Source organism: Bos grunniens, chromosome 17 (assembly GCF_055505025.1).
Source record: "Bos grunniens cultivar Pamir isolate PY7600 chromosome 17, Bosgru_T2T1.0, whole genome shotgun sequence".
NCBI classification, from domain to species: domain Eukaryota; kingdom Metazoa; phylum Chordata; class Mammalia; order Artiodactyla; family Bovidae; genus Bos; species Bos grunniens.
In genome coordinates this window covers 71009655-71028775 of record NC_141181.1, presented here as the reverse complement: position 1 = coordinate 71028775, position 19121 = coordinate 71009655, and the positions used below count along the sequence as shown (strand labels likewise).

General features: G+C 50.8%; 1 long non-coding RNA gene and 1 gene segment (V, D, J or C); both read right to left on the bottom strand.

Moving 5' to 3' along the window:
- Positions 1 to 263: 263 nt before the first annotated feature.
- Positions 264 to 1081, bottom strand: LOC147355814 (immunoglobulin lambda variable 8-61-like). The segment is given in 2 exon segments: positions 264 to 934; positions 1034 to 1081. Coding segments are annotated over 2 exon segments (569 nt in total).
- Positions 1082 to 16207: 15126 nt separating this feature from the next.
- On the bottom strand, positions 16208 to 16943 carry LOC147355813 (uncharacterized). Its single transcript, XR_015144810.1, has 2 exons — positions 16554 to 16943; positions 16208 to 16444 (listed from the first exon to the last, which is right to left on the bottom strand). It is a non-coding gene; the product is annotated as an uncharacterized LOC147355813 (long non-coding RNA).
- Positions 16944 to 19121: the final 2178 nt, after the last annotated feature.

Sequence of the window (19121 nt, the reverse complement as noted above, 5' to 3'; positions counted from 1 at the left end):
CAATAAAATTCATAGACATTTAATATGGCATTTTAAAATATTAAAACTATGTCAGATTGATTGATTGAAGACCAACATTAAAAAGCCTGGAAGTCTGGGAAAAGACTTTCAGAGAGCAGGAGCTGTCTGGGTCAGTATCAGACTTGCAGGCTTTCAAAGCTTCTTTTCCATGATTAGCTTCAGTGCGATGACTGGGAGCACATGGTGTATAATCAGATCAGCACGTGTTCTGTGGATCAGACGATTGCACACATGTAAAGAAATGTTTAGGGATTACTTTATTCTGCATCATCAAGTTAATGAAATTGAGTATGTCTCTTAAAACTCTTAGAACAGGAAGGGTCATGCTGGCTGTGCCGGGGTCTCTGAGTCTCAATGTTGTTGATAAAATGGGCACCTGAGCCACCCCATTATGGGCTGAGGGGTCCTTTTGGAGACCTGGACACACCCAGGGAGAGACTGCAAGAGGCAAGGGGCCGTGAACAATGGGACAGGAGATGGATCTGCAGCCTCCTTCCCCACAGGGGTGCTGACCACTTCCGCCCTCTCCTGCCTCTGAAGGCTGACCCTCCGAGCACATGGGCAGGGTTCAGTAGCACTTCCCCATGGGCTCCCATCACTGTGCAGCCATAACTACCACTGCCCTGGTACAGCAAGCAGTGATAGTCAGCCTCGTCCTCGGGCTGGGCCCCCATGATGGTGAGGGTGACTTTGTTCCCAGAGATGGAGGCAGAGAAGCGATCAGGGACCCCAGAGGCGCGGGTGTTTGTGTTGTAGATAACATTTCTGGGAGCCTGGCCTGGGGTCTGCTGGTACCAGCTGGGTTCGTTGTAAGTAGTGACTGACCCAGAGCTCAGTCCACAGGTGAGGGTGACTGTCCCTCCTGGAGACACCGACAGTGACGGTTCCTGGATCACAGTCTGAGCTTCTACCCCTAAGAGAGACAGAAGAGAGAAAGCGGTTGTTATGGAGATGAGGTGCCCTGAGACTCTGCTTGGAGGTGCCCCAAGGCTGCAGAGTCCCGGCCCCTGACCTGAGCCATAAGCGAGCAGCCCGAGCAGTTCAGCATCCAGGCCATGGTGGGGACCCTCCCAGGACATGGCTTCCTGAGCCTCCTGGGCTGCAGGTGGGGTCCTGGGCCTTTTCATACATCCACCCCGTCAGGAGGAGGAGGCGCCTCATGCAAATCACTTCCTCCTCTCCCTGCCCAGGTCACCTGAGGTCCCTGGGGTGGGGGGACTTGAAGGAGGCAGATGCTGGACCTCACACAGAGCACAGACAGCATGGGGAGGAGCCCCTGAGAGATGCGGCGACGTCTTTCAGCAAAAGTGCCCCCGTGACCTGGTGACCTCGGCCCTCTATCTCCTCCCCGGAGTGTCTGAGGCTGAAGGAGGAGTTTGCAAGTCTGTCTCTCTTGCCGCAATAATCCAGCCTTTCCCACACCTGAGCCCATCTTTAGAATACTCTCTGTCTTCTCAGGGAACCCTGAGTCCCGTCTGTTCGGTGCTGTCCATCCTCCTCCTCCAGCCCTGAGCCGAGCAGGAAATCCCGGAGCCTGTGTCTGCTGTGAAGGGTGAGCGGTCGCCCTGGAACACAGTCTTGTAAAGTGTCTCTAGTCCCGGCGGTGGGGGGACCAGGGCAGGGGTGGTGACATGCAGAGCCAACGGCCAGGCTTGGGGTGACAGCCTCCTGTGCTGTAAAAAGATATGACAGTGTGGATGAGCTTCAGGAGAACTGTAGATTTTAGGGGCAAAAAGATCACCATCTCGTCATGCCATGATGATAGCTGGCAAGTTCAGTTACAACAAAGTTGGAACACATGTCTCATCATCAGAAATAGAAAAACCCCGTGTATGAAGAGGTAGCCTTCCCTGTGGTTCTGGGTGGAGCCGATGAACGCGGGACGCAAGAGGGGTGTGGGGGCAACGAGGAGGAGAAGGGGCTCAGACACCTCAAGTTAACGTGTGTGGAAGAGACAGGAAAGTCTTGTTCACTTCTTGTTTCTTTGACATAAAAATGTAGATACTATTCTTATTTTGTATTCATGTTAGATTTGCTGCTAAAGTAGCTGTTTAATAAAATCCACATGATTTTTGTCAGAGGTGTTTGAGAACCTCAACTCATAGAGGTGCAAAATACATATTCCTACTTAATTCTTTTCTTATTAAAGGAACATATTGATGACAGTTTGGCGGAGCTTGTAATTCCATATATTTCATGTTAAAGTGTTAACATAAAGTATTAATATAACGGGAAGGAACGAGTAAGGGAGCCACAAAAACTGACACAATATCACTTTCCGTTGTTCAATTCAAAATGTTGAAATTGCCAAATAACCCAACAGGGAACATGTGTAAATGACACCGATGGTGACAGAGGGTCCTTGCCTGCATCCCTCTTCCACGGGGAACACCCGGGCGTTCTGTGGGCAATGGCGCAGCCTCTGCAGGGGTCTCTCATCCCCTGTCCAGGTATCCCCGGAGGTCGAGGTTCCTGAAGGAAGTTCATTTTTGTTGTATGACTGTCCCTCTGTCCTTGTTTGGGTGGCAGGCCTGGGCACTGACCCCACGACAGAGCAGCAGGAACTGAGAGGCAAGCCTGTGGCTCTGAGCTGAGAGCTGCCGTGTCCCCTGGGGGCCCCGGTGCAGGACGTCACCCTCCAGTGAGGACCCTTTTGCCCAAGTGGGCAAGAGCCAACAGAGGAGGTGCCAGCCTGCCTGGCCAGGACCCTGCGCTCTCCGGACAGACCCACAGCGCTCCCCGCTGGACTCAGACCTCCTCCTGCACTTCACGCCACAGCCTCCTGGAAGGGCTTTCTCACACTTGTAGCTGGGTCTTCCTGATGTCACCGCCCAGGGCAGTAGAATGAGTCCCCTTCGTCTAATATGGGCCTGGTCATTGATTTTTCCAGGTACCTAATGACCTCAGATCCCTGAATAGTATGCTGATAAACTAATGAATTTCAGGATTCCCTGTGTCTGAGTTTGCTCTGCTTAGCTCGTGGGTTCACTACCAGAACACAACCACCCAAACCTGAGTTTCCAGGGTTCAAACTCCCAGCATGCCCGTGGGTGGTGCCTGGTCAGGATTCTGAGTTTCCTTCCCAGCTTGACAGGTACTCAAGGTTGAATTTGCAGGGCCTCCTGGGATCTTCCCAGCTGACTACATGGCTCTGTTCTTATTTCTCTCTTTGCAAAGAGAAGAGGACGCTCTCAGGTACAACGAATCTCTTCTTGATCACTTCCAGGGGTTCTCATTCACCCTTGATCATGGTCCTCACAGTACTTCTCTTTGACTCAGATATTTAAAGATGATTTTAGTCTGATTTTGTAATCTTTCCATATTAAATGTTTGGTATAAAAGATTATGCCTATAAATGGGTTCGCATCCTTGTCTGGACTCCTGTTTCATCTCTGGTTGAGAAACCCTTATGACTGTTACCTGATCTTCATTGGACACGGTGAAGTCTAACCTAACCTTCGATTGTTAGAATCCATAGATTTAATGGAGGTGGGTTTATAAGGTCTGTGTCCAAAATAGTGACATTTATCCAATATCATCCCAAACATGGAAGCACGGAGGGAAAAGGGGGAGAGATCATGAGGCAAAAGAGGAGGATATGGGCAAGTGTGGAGTCTGAGAGCCACGTCCTAATGGGGAGGGTATCCCTATATGTGGAAAGGAGGGCTCTTCAGGCATCAATCCACAGAGAAAGGGAGGCACCCAGCTTCCCTAAGGGTCAGGGTTCAGGGCTGAGCCTCTGACCAGGAGAGGGTCATGTGGGGCATGGGAGAGGCCCCCTGGGGCTCCAGGGCACAGATGCTTGACTTCTGCTTCCTCGACATCCTGCTCAGTACCTGTGAGGGACCCTGTGTATCTGGACACATGGGCATTCTGCTTGTGTTTGGAGACCAGACAGAAAAAGAACAATTTCATGGACCCCATAATGATGGACCAGGATGAGAGGTGAGACGGCCTGGATTTAATAGCACAGGTGACAGCAGAGACCTGAACCAGCACTGGTGAGGTCACAGGCAGGGTCAGGGCAGTGATGGGTTGACACGGGAGTACAGGCCAAGCTTTCTTCAGACATCCCCATCACACGGGGATTTCCTGTGGCTGTGGTTAGTGATGAGCTGTGTGACACTGATGACCACCCTCCTCATCAGGCTGGGGTCCAGAGTGATCAAGAAGGCCATCTGGACCAACCAGGGGGTAGAGATCAGGCCTGAAACCCTGAGTGTCCCTCATCTTTGTCATCGGGCACAAAGGCAGGGATTTTGCCTGGAATCTCTTGTCATCACTGCCATGGTGATCCCCGCTTCCCCACTGACCCTTCTACAGGCCGTATGTCCCTTGTATCTGGACTCATCGGGGGCGTCACAAGCAGAGGGACATGGGCACATCTTGGGGAGCCCCTGCTCTGGACAGTCCACAGACCACCCAGCCCTGAAGTAGGAAATGCTCCAATGGGGTGGGAAGAGAGAAGCAGAGGGCAGGACAGAGCCAGCACCTGTGGGTCAGGAGAACCACTCCCGGGCTTCCCTGCCTCCTGCGACGTATCACCGGTGCCCCTCACTCCTCACGCTCTCTGCTCTGCCCCTTCAGGAGCAGGGTTCATACCCTGGGGGACGATCTGCCTAATGGGATGGTCCACGGCCTCTGCTGAAGGTGCATCTGGGAAGGACTCCTGCTCCTGATCTCCAGTGAGGGAGCTCAGCTCCATGGCTCCCTTGATCACATGGATGACCAGGGTGCACTTCAGTGGTATCAGAAATTGTTTACATTTTCTGAGACTTCAGCAAAACTGACTGTACAATTGGGAGTAGACTTATTATGAACCAGAACATACCTCAGGAATTAATGGATTCTGGGGGATTATTTAACATTTGACGGTTCTCTAAGGACAAGCCCCTGACAGGCTGAGTTTCCCATCTACCTGTGTCGCTGTGAGAAGCCCTGTTGCACCAGCCTGCATGGTCAGAGTCAGCCTCGTCCTCAGGCTGCAGCCCAGAGACGAGCAGGAGCCCCGCATTGGCCGAGGCACTTTGGATCCAGAAAACCTGCGGGGACCCTGGAGCCTGGTTCTTACTGGAGTCTGAGTGGTAGGACCAGAGGACTGAGGAGGGCTCGCTGGCTTCTGCTGGTTCCAGTAACAGCAGAGCAGCCAACACTGATGTCACTGCTCAGGGTGCAGGGAGCCACAGAGTCAGCTGTGGTCTGTGAGGGGACAGGGGTCTCCCCACAGACAGGGCATGAAACCAATGCCAGTCACAAGAGTCCACAGTTCAGGGCTGCTGATCCAATGCTGACACCCACAGCAGCACCAGGGGATCAGCTGTTCTGTGGTGAGAGAAGTCATCAATACATGGGGGTTGACTCAATAGACTTACAACTTAGCTTAACAGTACAACTATGAAATTATGATTCTCCAAAATACCAAATGAAAATAACAGAAAGACTCATGACTCCTGAGCGGATCTGAAAATGAGCAGGTGTCTGACAAGATGGTGTGATTGTTGTGGAGTATTCTAAACTCCCTTTCCCTAAATGACCTCACGAGGAGTGGAAGGACTGAGAAGAGCAGCTGAGGAGGTTTGGGGTGAAAACCTCTGCAGTGAGTTGTGAAGTACGGCCACAACATTCTTATTCTCACCTTGTGAAACGAAGTATGACTTTATGTGCATTTCTGAGCTGCTGCTACAGTGTCCACTTCCCACAACCTGCGGTAATTGTGTTCCTTGCTCAGTCGCTGTGTCTGAGGCCCGATTCAACCAGCCAAAGATCTGCACTGCTTGATTTGGAGCCTATTAAGCAAGGTTCCTCTGACACAGTGGAAAATATGTCATTTTGTGTGTATGAAAATTGAGGATAAGGCAATTTTAAGGCTTAAGGGAAAAGGGAGAATTAGAAGGAATAATCCCACATCACTAGACCATTCAGGCATGACCTTAATCAAATCCCTTATGATTATACAGTGGAAGTGAGAAATAGATTTAAGGGACTAGATCTGACAGATAGAGTGCCTGATGAACTATGGAATGAGGTTCGTGACATTGTACAGGAGACAGGGATCAAGACCATCCCCATGGAAAAGAAATGCAAAAAAGCAAAATGGCTGTCTGGGGACACCTTACAAATAGCTGTGAAAAGAAGAGAAGCAAAAAGCAAAGGAGAAAAGGAAAGATATAAGCATCTGAATGCAGAGTTCCAAAGAATAGCAAGAAGAGATAAGAAAGCCGTCCTCAGCGATCAGTGCAAAAAATAGAGGAAAACAACAGAATGAGAAAGACTAGAGATCTCTTCAAGAAAATTAGAGATACCAAGGGAACAGTTCATGCAAAGATGGGCTCGATAAAGGACAGAAATGGTATGGACCTAACAGAAGCAGAAGATATTAAGAAGAGGTGGCAAGAATACACAGAAGAACTGTACAAAAAAGATCTTCATGACCCAGATAATCATGACTGTGTGATCACTGACCTAGAGCCAGACATCCTGGAATGTGAAGTCAAGTGGGCCTTAGAAAGCATCACTATGAACAAAGCTAGTGGAGGTGATGGAATTCCAGTTGAGCTATTCCAAATTCTGAAAGATGAAGCTGTGAAAATGCTGCACTCAATATGCCAGCAAATTTGGAAAACTCAGCAGTGGCCACAGGACTGGAAAAGGTCAGTTTTCATTCCAATCCCAAAGAAAGGCAATGCCAAGGAATGCTCAAACTACCACCCAATTGCACTCATCTCACATGCTAGTAAAGTAATGCTCAAAATTCTCCAAGCCAGGCTTCAGCAATAGGTGAACCGTGAACTTCCTGATGTTCAAGCTGGTTTTAGAAAAGGCAGAGGAACCAGAGATCAAATTGCCTATATCCACTGGATCATGGAAAAAGCAAGAGAGTTCCAGAAAAACATCTATTTCTGCTTTATTGACTATGCCAAAGCCTTTGACTGTGTGGATCACAATAAACTGTGGAAAATTCTGAAAGAGATGGGAATACCCAGACCACCTGACCTGCCTCTTGAGAAACCTATATGCAGGTCAGGAAGCAACAGTTAGAACTGGACATGGAACAACAGACTGGTTCCAAATAGGAAAAGGAGTACGTCAAGGCTATATATTATCACCCTGCTTATTTAACTTATATGCAGACTACATCATGAGAAACACTGGGCTGGAAGAACCACAAGCTGGAATCAAGATTGCCGGGAGAAATATCAGTAACCTGAGATATGCAGGTGACACCACCCTTATGGCAGAAAGTGAAGAGGAACTAAAAAGCCTCTTGATGAAAGTGAAAGTGGTGAGTGAAAAAGTTGGCTTAAAGCTCAACATTCAGAAAACAAAGATCACGGCATCTGGTCCCATCACTTCATGGCAAATAGATGGGGAAACAGTGGAAACAGGGTCAGACTTTATTTTGGGGGCTCCAAAATCACTGCAGATGGTGACTGCAGCCATGAAATTAAAAGACGCTTACTCCTTGGAAGGAAAGTTATGACCAAACTAGATAGCATATTGAAAAGCAGAGACATTACTTTGCCAACAAAGGTCCGTCTAGTCAAGGCTATGGTTTATCCTGTGGTCGTGTATGGATGTGAGAGTTGGACTGTGAAGAAGGCTGAGCACCGAAGATTTGATGCTTTTGAACTGTGGTGTTGGAGAAGACTCATGAGAGTCCCTTGGACTGCAAGGAGATCCAACCAGTCCATTCTGAAGGAGATCAGCCCTGGGATTTTTTTGGAGGGAATGATGCTGAAGCTGAAACTCCAGTACTTTGGCCACCTCATGCGAAGAGTTGACTCATTGGAAAACACCCTGATGCTGGGAGGGATTGGGGGCAGGAGGAGAAGGAGAGGACAGAGGATGATATGGCTGGATGGCATCACTGACTCGATGGACGTGAGTCTGAGTGAACTCTGGGAGTTGATGATGGACAGGGAGGCCTGGCGTGCTGCAATTCATGGGGTCGCAAAGAGTCGGACACAACTGAGTGACTGAACTGACTGACTGAAGCAAAGTTACTCTGATACAGTGGGAATTGTGCAATTTTGTGTCCATTAAATTTGAATATTAGGAAGATTTAAGGCTTATGAGAAAAGGGAGAATTGGAGGGAATAATTTCAGAGTGACTCTTCTCAGATATTTCAGGGTTGCCTGACAGGTGGGTTTGCTCCTTCCAAGGTCTGGGGTCATTACCTTCCACCTTTCCCTTGAGGCACATGAAAGGTGTAAGGTTCTCAGAGTATAACACACCTCAGACCTCACACCCATTCTCTCTGGTTCTCTTTCAGTTTGACTGCTCTTGTGATGGCTGTTCCAGCTTTTCCCATCAGATCCCCTCAGCCCACATGGCAGAGCCTTTTGATGTCTGTATTTGCTATGGAATAGATTCCAGGGGGTGGGAATCTACAATCTAGGTCCAAGAGAACAGATAAGTATGCAGCTTTTCCCCAGAGAACCAGGGAGTGGAGGTCTGCGGGCCTTTGGGGAGTAATCTGGGAAAAGTGACCAGTGATGGGGTGGCTGTGTGACCAGGAAGGGTTAATTCTGATCCACGCTGGAGCTCTTTCTATGGATTTAACCCTTGTCTCTGTCACATTTGTTATCATCATCATAAATAGCGGCCTGCTTCAGAGAACCCTACTCCCTCTGCCTGAGCCTTAAACCAAGTACCTTTGGGTAGCTCACAGGGAGATGGTCTGACCCTGCCCACCTGTGAATGACTGTAAGAAAGATGGAAATAACATATCCTCCTGCCTGAGGTTGCCATTCTAAGCAATCATTGCAAGAGTTCATGGTCTTTTTCACTTTGTGTCCTCACTTACCCCATCTCTCATCCCTAAAAGCAGCTAGCATCCAGGCCCAAAGAGCATGGTCATTTTGAGACGTTAGTCTGCCAACTCCTCTGTCAGCTGACTTTCCGAATAAAGTCGTATTCCTTTCCTCTCGGATTCATTGGCCTGTCGTGAGGTGAGCAGAGTGAGCTTAGACTTGGTAACAGCCGCAAACATGTAGATCAATCTGGCAGGACTGAGGTCACCTTCACAGTATGAGGTTGTCTCACCTGTGATCTCGGATCTCCTTTCACTTTTTTACAACTGTGTGATTTTCTCAACAATGTTTTCTTGTTTTCAGTTTATAAGCCTCTCACATACTGCGCTAACCATATTCCTAAGCATTTTATATTTTAATACTATCATGAATTGAATTTTTGAAAGTATCCTTCTTGCTTCTTCACTTTTAGTAACTGGAAAACAACAGGTTTTCTAGCATTACTTCTTATAACCCTGTGCAAGAGCCTAGACAGAACAGATCCTGTTATGATGAGTGCTGGTTTTCCTGTTTGTGGGGCCGGTGACGAGCAATGGGCAGGTGGGAGTGTGAGGTGGTGTCTGCAGCCCATGGGCTGTAAGATGACCACACCAAGGGTGACCTAGGACATGTGACGATCTACGGAACCAGAATGGCCCCAGGCTGCGTCCACTACTTATGGGGGAAGGAAAGCCATGGAACACGTCTTGGTTTTTTTTTTTTTTTTTTCATTTTAAGAAAAAAGTCATCAATGTATCAAGACCTTAGTATGTGATATTGTAAAAGCACCAACTATTCTCATATTGGTGTCTGGTGACAATAATTTGTGGAAACTCCACAAAACAGGAGCAAAGCGAATTTAATCTCCGTAACAATAATTCATCATCATTTGGCAAGTGTTAGACAAAGATATTGAACAGGAAGAATCAGTGGTGGATCTTAGCAGTGAGGGCCATGGAGAGGCAGTAGTTCCAAAGCACCCAAATGTAAGGTGCACCTCAGATTCTCCCGTGTTGGTGCAGCAGTAACCGAAGAAACCTCCCCTGTGAAGAAAACGCACAGGCGTTCATGTTGAGGGCCCATGAGAGGGGTCAGAGCTCTAGAAACTCCTGGGAATGGGCAGATGCCCCAGTGATGGAGATTAAAGGCTCCCGAGTCAGAGTTCAGGTCTGAGATGACCTCAGCCAGACCCCAACCTCAGCCCCCGAGCTTCAGGGCAAAGAGATACTGTGTCCCTAGTGATGGGGACATGAACTTCCTGTTTCCTTTGAGACCTTCTCCTGGGAATGGGCTGCTGGAGAGACTTTAAGGACGGAGGGGACAGGAGGAGGCTCCATGCCCAGGCAGAGCCCCCGGATGACCTGGAGTCAGGGTGATAGCAGCAGCAGGTCCAGCAAGACGCCGAGCAGGAAGCCACTGGGTGGCCCCATCTCCCCAGAGAGGAGTCCATACCATAACTGGTCTAGTTCCGCAAGCCTGGAGCTCTGGGTGAGCCTGAAAGGCTGTAACGGGAAGGCGGGAGCAGCAGCCTGAACATCAGCTCAGCCCAGTGATGGCCAAGGAGCCCGAACTCCAGATTTGAGACCTGGAAAACGAGCAGAGACCCCGAGATCTGAGATGGAGCAGGGATCCCCAAGGGCCCACTACTAGCATCAGAGAGAACGAGAGCTGTTGGGACCAGGACACACGCTGGATGCTCGATGAGTCCAGAATCAGACAGACTCTACTGTGTTTCTCTGGTTCTGACCTGACCCATCATGGACTCTGATCCCAAGGCACCTGCCCTTGGCACCGGGGATTTCTGCTAAAGTTGAGAAAATCAGACAATGTGTTGCTGCCAAGGAAAGCTGGAGAAGGGGTGAATTAAGACAGATGTGAACAGATTTTTCTGGACCAAGTTCCCTGGTGTGATTCTGGACCCAGTCTTAGGCCAAACAGACAAATGAAGTGGCTGCCTTTGCAGAGGATGTTTCTGCCCCCAGAGCCCTGACTCTGAGAGGACAGCAGGTTTTTGTCTCACTTCCCCCCTGGCCTGGAGCACTGTGGCACCACTGATACTGCTGTCGTAAGATACACAGTAATAATCAGCCTCGTCCTCAGCCTGGTGCGAGCTGATGGTCAGGGTGGCTGTGTTCCCAGACCTGGAGACGGCGAATCAGTCGGGGACCCCCGAGAGTCGACTGGTAGCACGGTAGATGAGGGTTCTGGGGGCCGATCCTGGGATCATTTGGTACCAGCCAACATAATTGCCAGTTCCAACGTTGCTGCTGCTTCCAGAGAAGGTGATGGAGACCCTCTGGCCCAGGGACCCAGACATGGAGGGCGGTTGAGTCAGCACAGCTTGGGCCCAGGATCTTGGAAGGGGGAGAGACAGAGATGGTGACTCAGGAGTCCAGACATGAGAGCAGGGAGCAGGGCCTGTGTGTCTTCCCAGGGCCCTTCCCCTGTCCCCCCATCCAGTCACCTGTGCAGAGAGCGACCAGCGTGAGGAGCAGAGGGGACCAGGCCATGGTGGACATGTCAGGGTGTCCTGCCGTCTGTGGCCCCACAGCAGAACAGAGCGTCCCCACACCGCTCCTTCCCCTCTTCATATACTGAGAGGGGGAGGGTCCTTTCATGCAAATGACTGTCCTCCCCTCCAACCCCCACAATGCTCTGATCACCTCTGGGACCTGGGTCAGCTTCCTGTGCCTGAGGGAGACCAGTGTGTGATCTGGGGAAGGGATATGTGGGGCTTGGGTGTGGGATGTCACAGCTGGGAACCCTGAGCAGAAAGCATCAGGAAGTACCAGAGGGCTGCTCTCTGCTCTCACCCCTCCAGACACTCAGGAAAGGCCTTGGAATGCCCCCTGGTGTCCTGGCCAAACACACATCCTGACCTGGTGATCAGAGCTCTTAACAGCCAACTTTCCCAAAACTGGTTTTGTAATTATACCTTCAGGATGTGTTTGCTTGGAAAACAACAGCCAACTGTAGCTTACCCTATAGTGCATGTGAGTGTTACACAGTGGATGTGTGATTCTGAGATTTTCAATGAACCAAAATGTGATCATGGAGTAGTAAAAATCTAAGGGCCTCACTTAAAATAGATGCCTAAATTTAACTGAAGAAAATGTTGTTGTTAAGTCACTAAGCTGTGTCCAACTCTGGCTCTGGTTTAATTCTGCATTCCCATGGTAGTATTTCTAAAACATAATTTTCCTTGTAGCCTCTGTTCTTTAAGGAAGATAATTTTAAAGACTTTCTGACATGTATGGCATCTCCACTGGGGGATTTTATGTCGTAGCAGGACGTTCTCTCTGTGAAACAGGGCAGGCTGAGTTATCAGAGCCATCGCTCGGTCTCAGATCTGAGATGAGACACAGGACAAGACAAGGCAGATCAGCTGTTCTCAGGAACCTCAGACGGGACCATAGACATGGTCAGACAGAGCAGCAGTCACGGCCCCGGGGGCAGAGCCCACAGGGTCTGCTTTCCCAGCCCAGGGCCCCAGCAGCTTCTCCCGGGCTCACTGTGCATAAAATCAGTCCCACAGCAGCTGAGCACAGACACTCCTCAGCCAGGAATCATTTCCCAGGTCTCAGGACAGGGTTTCTCTCCCCTCCTGATTCCTCACTCAATGGGCACACAGACGGAGTGTGAGGTCTCAGGGAATAAATCGGCTACTAGAGGGGTTCATGGATCCCCTGGGAAACAAGGGGAACCTGGGGAGGAACAGGGAGGGGACGAGTAGGGGTCACATCTGAGAACCAGAGACCTGAGGCTTCTTGGAAAGGAAGGGTTAGAGAGGTTCAAGGAGGGGCCGAGGAAGTGAGTGTAAATTTCAGAAAGATTTGGAAACATGTCCACGATCTTCTGACAGACTGAGCTGGGTCATGACCATGGAGATCAACTGTGTAGGTCTGTAGAAAGAGAAGGGCCCAGAATTGGGAGGAAAGTCATGAATGAGGGGAGCGGGAGGGGTGCATGGAGTGGGCTCTGGGGGCTCCTCCCCTCCTCTGTTTCTGGGAAGAGGGTGGGGACTGATGACCACCTGACCCCTTCACCCTCCAATTCCGGGTGCTCGGCCCCGTGTGCAGCTTCTCTCCAAGGAGGAGGCCTGGGGGCCGCGGGTCTGAGTCTGTCCTTTGAGAGGAAGCACCTGCTGTCACGTCCAACTCAGGCTGCTGAGCCCGGGAGCAGGGCCAGCTCAGGGGACCATGTTGGTGTGTTGCTATTGCTGCTGCTGCCAGGTTGCTTCAGTCATGTCCGACTCTGTATGACCCAAAGACGGCAGCCCCCAGGCTCCTCCATCCCTGGGACTCTCCAGGCAAGAACGTTGGAGTGGGTTGCCATTTCCTTCTCCAGTGCATGCACGCACGCATGCTAAGTCACTTCAGTCGTGCCCGACTCTGTGTGACCCCATGGACAGGCTCCTCTGTCTACGCGATTCTCTAGGCAAGAATACTGGGGTGGGTTGCCATTTCCTTGTCCTAAGTCTTCCTCTCTTGCCCCAATAATCCAGCCTTTCCACACCTGAGCCCGTCTTTAGAATACTCTCCGTCTTCTCAGGGAACCCTGAGTCCCGTCTGTGCGGTGCTGTCCTTCCTCCAGCCCTGAGCCGAGCAGGAAATCCCGGAGCCTGCGTCTGCTGTGAAGGGTGAGGGGTGGCCCTTGAAGCACTCTTTTAAGCTGTCTCTAGTCCCAGCGCTGGGGAGACCAGGATGGGAGGTGGGGAGTGGCATGCGGAGCCGCATGGGCAGGCTTAGGGTGACAGCGTCCTGTGCTGTAAACAGCCATGACCACGTGGAGTACCTTCAATAGAACTGTGGGTTTCACGGGTAAAGGTCACCATCTCGTCATGCAATTATGACAGCTGGCAAGTTCATTTCCAACAAAGTTGGGACACATGTTTCATCATCAGAAATAGAAAAACATGGTGTGTGGACAGGTAGGTGTGGTGAGCATCATGGACCTTGGAAAACTCCCTTCCCTGTGGTTCTGGGTGGAGCCGATGGACCCGGGACGGAGGAGGGGTGTGGGGGCAACGAGGAGGAGAAGGAGCTCAGACACCTCACGTTAACGTGTGTGGAAGAGACGGGAAAGTCTTGTTCATTCTTGTTTCTTTGACGTAAAAATGTAAATGCTCTTCTTATTTGTATTCATATTGGAATTGCTGCTAAAGTAGCTTTTTAATAAAATTCACATGATTTTTGTCAGAGGTGTTTGAGAACCTCAGCTCATAGAGGTGAAAAATATATATTCCTACTGAATTCTTTTCTTATTATATGAACATATTGATGACAGTTTGGCTGAACTTCTGATTTCATATATTTCACCTTACATGTGTTAACATAAAGTATTAATAAAATGGGAAGGAACGAGTAAGGGAGCCACAAAAACTGACACAACATCACTTTCCGTTGTTCAATTCAAAATGTTGAAATTGCCAAATAACCCAACAGGGAACATGTGTAAATGACACCGATGGTGACAGAGGGTCCTTGCCTGCATCCCTCTTCCACGGGGAACACCCGGGCGTTCTGTGGGCAATGGCGCAGCCTCTGCAGGGGTCTCTCATCCCCTGTCCAGGTATCCCCAGAGGTCGAGGTTCCTGAAGGAAGTTCATTTTTGTTGTATGACCGTCCCTCTGTCCTTGTTTGGGTGGCAGGCCTGGGCACTGACCCCACGACAGAGCAGCAGGAACTGAGAGGCAAGCCTGTGGCTCTGAGCTGAGAGCTTCTGTGTCCCCTGGGAGCCCAGGTTCAGGACGTCACCCTCCAGTGAGGACCCTCCTGCCCACGTGGGCAAGAGCCAACACAGGAGGTGCCAGCCTGCCTGGCCAGGACCCTGATCTCTCCGGACCAGGCCCACAGCGCCCTCTGCTGGACTCAAACCTCCTCCTCCCCCACTTCACACCACAGCCTCCTGGAAGGGCTTTCTCACACTTGCAGCTGGGTCTTCCTGATGTCACCGCCCAGGGCAGTAGAATGAGTCGCCTTCATCTAGTTTGGGCTTGGTCATTGATTTTTCCAGTACCTAATGAGAGATCCAACCAGTCCATCCTAAAGGAGACCAGTCCTGGGTGTGCATTGGAATGAATGATGCTGAAGCTGAAACTCCAATACTTTGGCCACCTCAGGCGAAGCACTGATTCATTGGAAAAGACCCTGATGCTGGGAGGGATTGGGGGCAGGAAGAGAAGGGGACGACAGAGGATGAGATGGCTGGATGGCATCACCTACTAGATGCACATGTGTTTGGGTGGACTCTGGGAGTTGGTGATGGACAGGGAGGCCTGGCGTGATGCGATCATGGGGTCGCAAAGAGTCGGACATGACTAAGTGACTGAACTGAACTGAACTGAACTGAATGACCTCAGACCCCTGAATGGTATGCTGATACACTTAAGAATTTCAGGATTCCCTGATGTCTGAGTTTGCTCCGCCGAGCTCGTGGGTTCACTGCCATAACACAACCACCCGAACCTGAATTTCCAGGGTTCAAAAACCCAGCATTCCCGGGGGGTTGTGCCTGGTCATGATTCTGTCTGAGTTTCCTTCCCAGGTTGATAGGTAGTCAAGGTTGAATTTGCAAGGCCTCCCGGAGCCTTCCCAGCTGACTACATGGCTCTGTTCTTATTTCTCTCTTTGCAAAGAGAAGAGGGAGGCTCTCAGGTACAACAAATCTCTTCTTGGTCACTTCCAGGGGTTCTCATTTACCCTTCATCATGGTTCTCATAGTACTTCTTTTTGACTCAGATATATAAAGATGTTTTTAGTCTAATTTTATAATCTTTCTATAATAAATGTTTGATATAAAAGATTATGCTTATAAATGGGAATCTCATCCTTGTCTGGGCTCCTGTTTCATCTCTGGTTGAGAAACCCTTATGACCGTTACCTGATCTTCATTGGACATGGTGAGAGGCGGTCACAGGAAAGGCAGGAGCAGCAGCCTGGGCCTCAGCTCAGCCCAGGGCCGGCCAAGGAGCTAAACGTCCTGAATCAGACACAGCTGGACACTGTCTCTCTGGTTCTGACATGACCGTCATGGACTCTGTCCGCCAGGACCTGCCTCTGGCATTCAGGTCCTTCTGCTCAACTTCAGATATTCATATAAAATACGGTTGCCGAAAGCAAAGCCTTGGTGAGGGGTCAGAATGAAGAAGAACTGAAAGGATTTCCCAGACCAATTTCCTGGTGTGGGGCTCAGACCCCCGTTTTAAATGAAACAAACAACAGAAGTGTCTGCAGTGGCAGAAGATGCTTCAGCCCAGGGAGGCCCGTGACTTGAGGGAGGGCAGGTTTTTGTCTCACTTCCCCCCTGGCCTGGAGCACTGTGGCATTACTACTACTATCCTCAGCAGATGCACAGAAATAATCTGCCTCGTCCTCAGCCTGGAGCGAGCTGATGGTCAGGGTGGCTGTGTTCCCAGACCTGGAGCCGGAGAATCGGTCGGGGACCCCCGAGGCTCGACTGGTCGAACCATAGATGAGGGTTCTGGGGGCCGATCCTGGGATCTGTTGGTACCAGCTCACATATCCATTTCCAACATTGCTGCTGCTTCCAGAGCAGGTGATGGAGACACTCTGGCCCAGGGACCCGGACACGGATGATGGCTGAGTCAGCACAGCCTGGGCCCAGGATGCTGGAAGGGCGAGAGACAGAGATGGTGACTCGGGGGTCAAGACATGAGAGCAGGGAGCAGGGCCCTTGTGTCTTCCCCGGGCCCTTCCCCTGTCCCCCCATCCAGTCACCTGTGCAGAGAGCGACCAGCGTGAGGAGCAGAGGGGACCAGGCCATGGTGGACATGTCAGGGCGTCCTGCCGTCTGTGGCCCCACAGCAGAACAGAGCGTCCCCACACCGCTCCTTCCCCTCTTCATACCCTGAGAGGGGGCAGGGCCTTTCATGCAAATGACTGTCCTCCCCTCCAACCCCCACAATGCTCTGATCACTTCTGGGACCTGGGTCAGCTTCCTGTGCCTGAGGGAGACCAGTGTGTGATCTGGGGAAGGGATGCGTGGGGCTTGGGGGTGGGATGTCACAGCTGGGACCCTGAGCAGAAAGCATCAGGAAGTACCACGGGGCTGGTCTCTGCTCTCACCCCTCCAGACACTCAGGAAAGGCCTTGGAACGCCCCCTGGTGTCCTGGCCAAACATCCATCCTGACCTGGTGATAGAGCTCTTAGAGTCAACATTCCCAAAACTGGTCTTGAAATTATACCTTCAGGATGTGTTTGGTTGGAAAACAGCAGCCAACTGTAGCTTACCCTGTAGTGCATGTGAGTGTTACACAGTGGATGTGTGATTTTGAGATTTTCAATGAACCAAAATGTGATCATGGAGTAGTGAAAATCTAAGGGCCTCACTTAAAATAGATGCCTAAATTTAACTGAAGCAAATGTTGTGGTTCAGTCCAACAAAGTTGTGTCCGTCTCTGGCTCTATTTTAATTTTTATTGTCATGGTACTATTTCTAAAACATAATTTTCCTTTCAGATTCTGTTCTTTAAATAAGATCATTTTAAAGACTCTGTGACATATATGGCATCTGTGAAACAGGGCAGGCTGAGTTATCAGAGCCGTGGGTCAGTCTCAGATCTGAGATGAGGGACAGGACATGACAAGACAGATCAGTTGTTCTCAGGAATCTCAGACGTGATCATGGGGATCAAACGTGACTTAGGCGTGGTCCAGACAGAGCAGCAGTCATGGCCCCAGGGGCAGAGCCCCAGGACAGGGTCTGCTTTCCCAGCCCAGGGCCCCAGCAGCTTCTCCCGGGCTCACTGTGCATAAAGTCAGTCCCACAGCAGCTGAGGACAGACACTCCTCAGCCAGGAATCATTTCAGAGGTGTCAGGACCAGGCTTTCTCTCCCCTCCTGACTCCTGACTCGATGGGCACACGGGATGGAGTGTGAACATTCACGGGATAAATCAGCTGCTGGGTGGGCATCACTGGATCCCCTCGGAAATGAGGGTGAACCAGGGGTGGAACAGGGAGGGGTCGAGCTGGGGTCACACCTGAGAGCCGGAAACCTGAGGCTTCACGGGAGGAAGGGTTAGAGAGGTTCAAGGAGGGGGATGAGGAAGTGAATGTTTCAGGAAGATCTGGAAACTCGTTCATGACTTTCTAAGAGCATGAGCTTGGTCACCACTGTGAAGGTCAACAGTGTATGTTTGTAGAAAGAACGAGGCCCAGAATTGGGAGGAAAGTCATGAATGAGGGGAGCGGGAGGGCAGGCTCTGAGCAAAGAGATGAGGAGGAGCGGGCGCAGGCTGAGGAGAGCTGGAGGGGTGCACGGGGTGGGCTCTGGGGGCTCCTCCCCTCCTCTCTTTCTGGGAAGAGGGTGGGGACTGATGACCACCTGACCCCTTCACCCTCCAATTCTGGATGCTCGGCCCCGGGTGCAGCTTCAGTCCCAGGAGGAGGCCTGGGGGCCGCGGCTCTGAGTCTGTCCCCTGAGAGGAACCACCTGCTCTCACATCCAACTCAGTCCGCTGAGCCCGGGTGCAGACCCAGCTCAGGGGGACCATGGGGGTGCGTTGAGGGGTTGCCAGTTCTGAGCAGGTGCACAGCGCCCCCTGGTGACGCACCCGGGGAACGTTCACGGCGGTGAGAGTGGGAGCAAGGTGCCGCTCAGTTACTTGGTTCTCAATCCTGTCTGACTCTTTTGCGACCCTGTGGACTCTAGCCCACCAGGCTCATCTGTCCATGGGATTCTCCAGGCAAGAACACTGGAGTGGTGCCGGGAGCCGGTGAGGCATTCCGCTCGTGACAAAGGTCATGCGGAAGGAGGCTCGGCATATGCAAAGGCGGGATCGAGCCTCAGGAGTCCACCCGGATATTCTCGAGCCTCTGCCCCCAAAAAACCAGAGTCTGCCTACTTTATTGCTTTGTGCTCTCACCTCTGACTTTACTGGGGGCTGTCCCCTCCCACCATCTCGCTCTCTCTGTCAAAGAGTTAACCTACAGGTCCAATTAATAAAAGGTCCTGGGCGATTAGGAGTGTTTAAATCCAAACCCCTCAGATGGCTCTCTAACTCGCCTGACAAGTTTACCCGGACTCCTACAGCTATGCATAGGATTGTTTGCAGTCTCCCAGCCTTGAGAGGCACGGGAAGCTTAAGATATTCAAATAGCTTAGAGCCTCTCAGAGAGTTAGAAACTGTCGGAATAAACTAGTAAAGGATTTCATTGATGAGCCAATGCTTGTTGCCAAGTTTTCACATCCCCTGAATTGTATCCTTGAATATGTATTAATTAATAGTTGGTATGTAGAAAAAATAAGTAGTGTCCTTGGTGTTAGTAACTTTAGACCCTTAA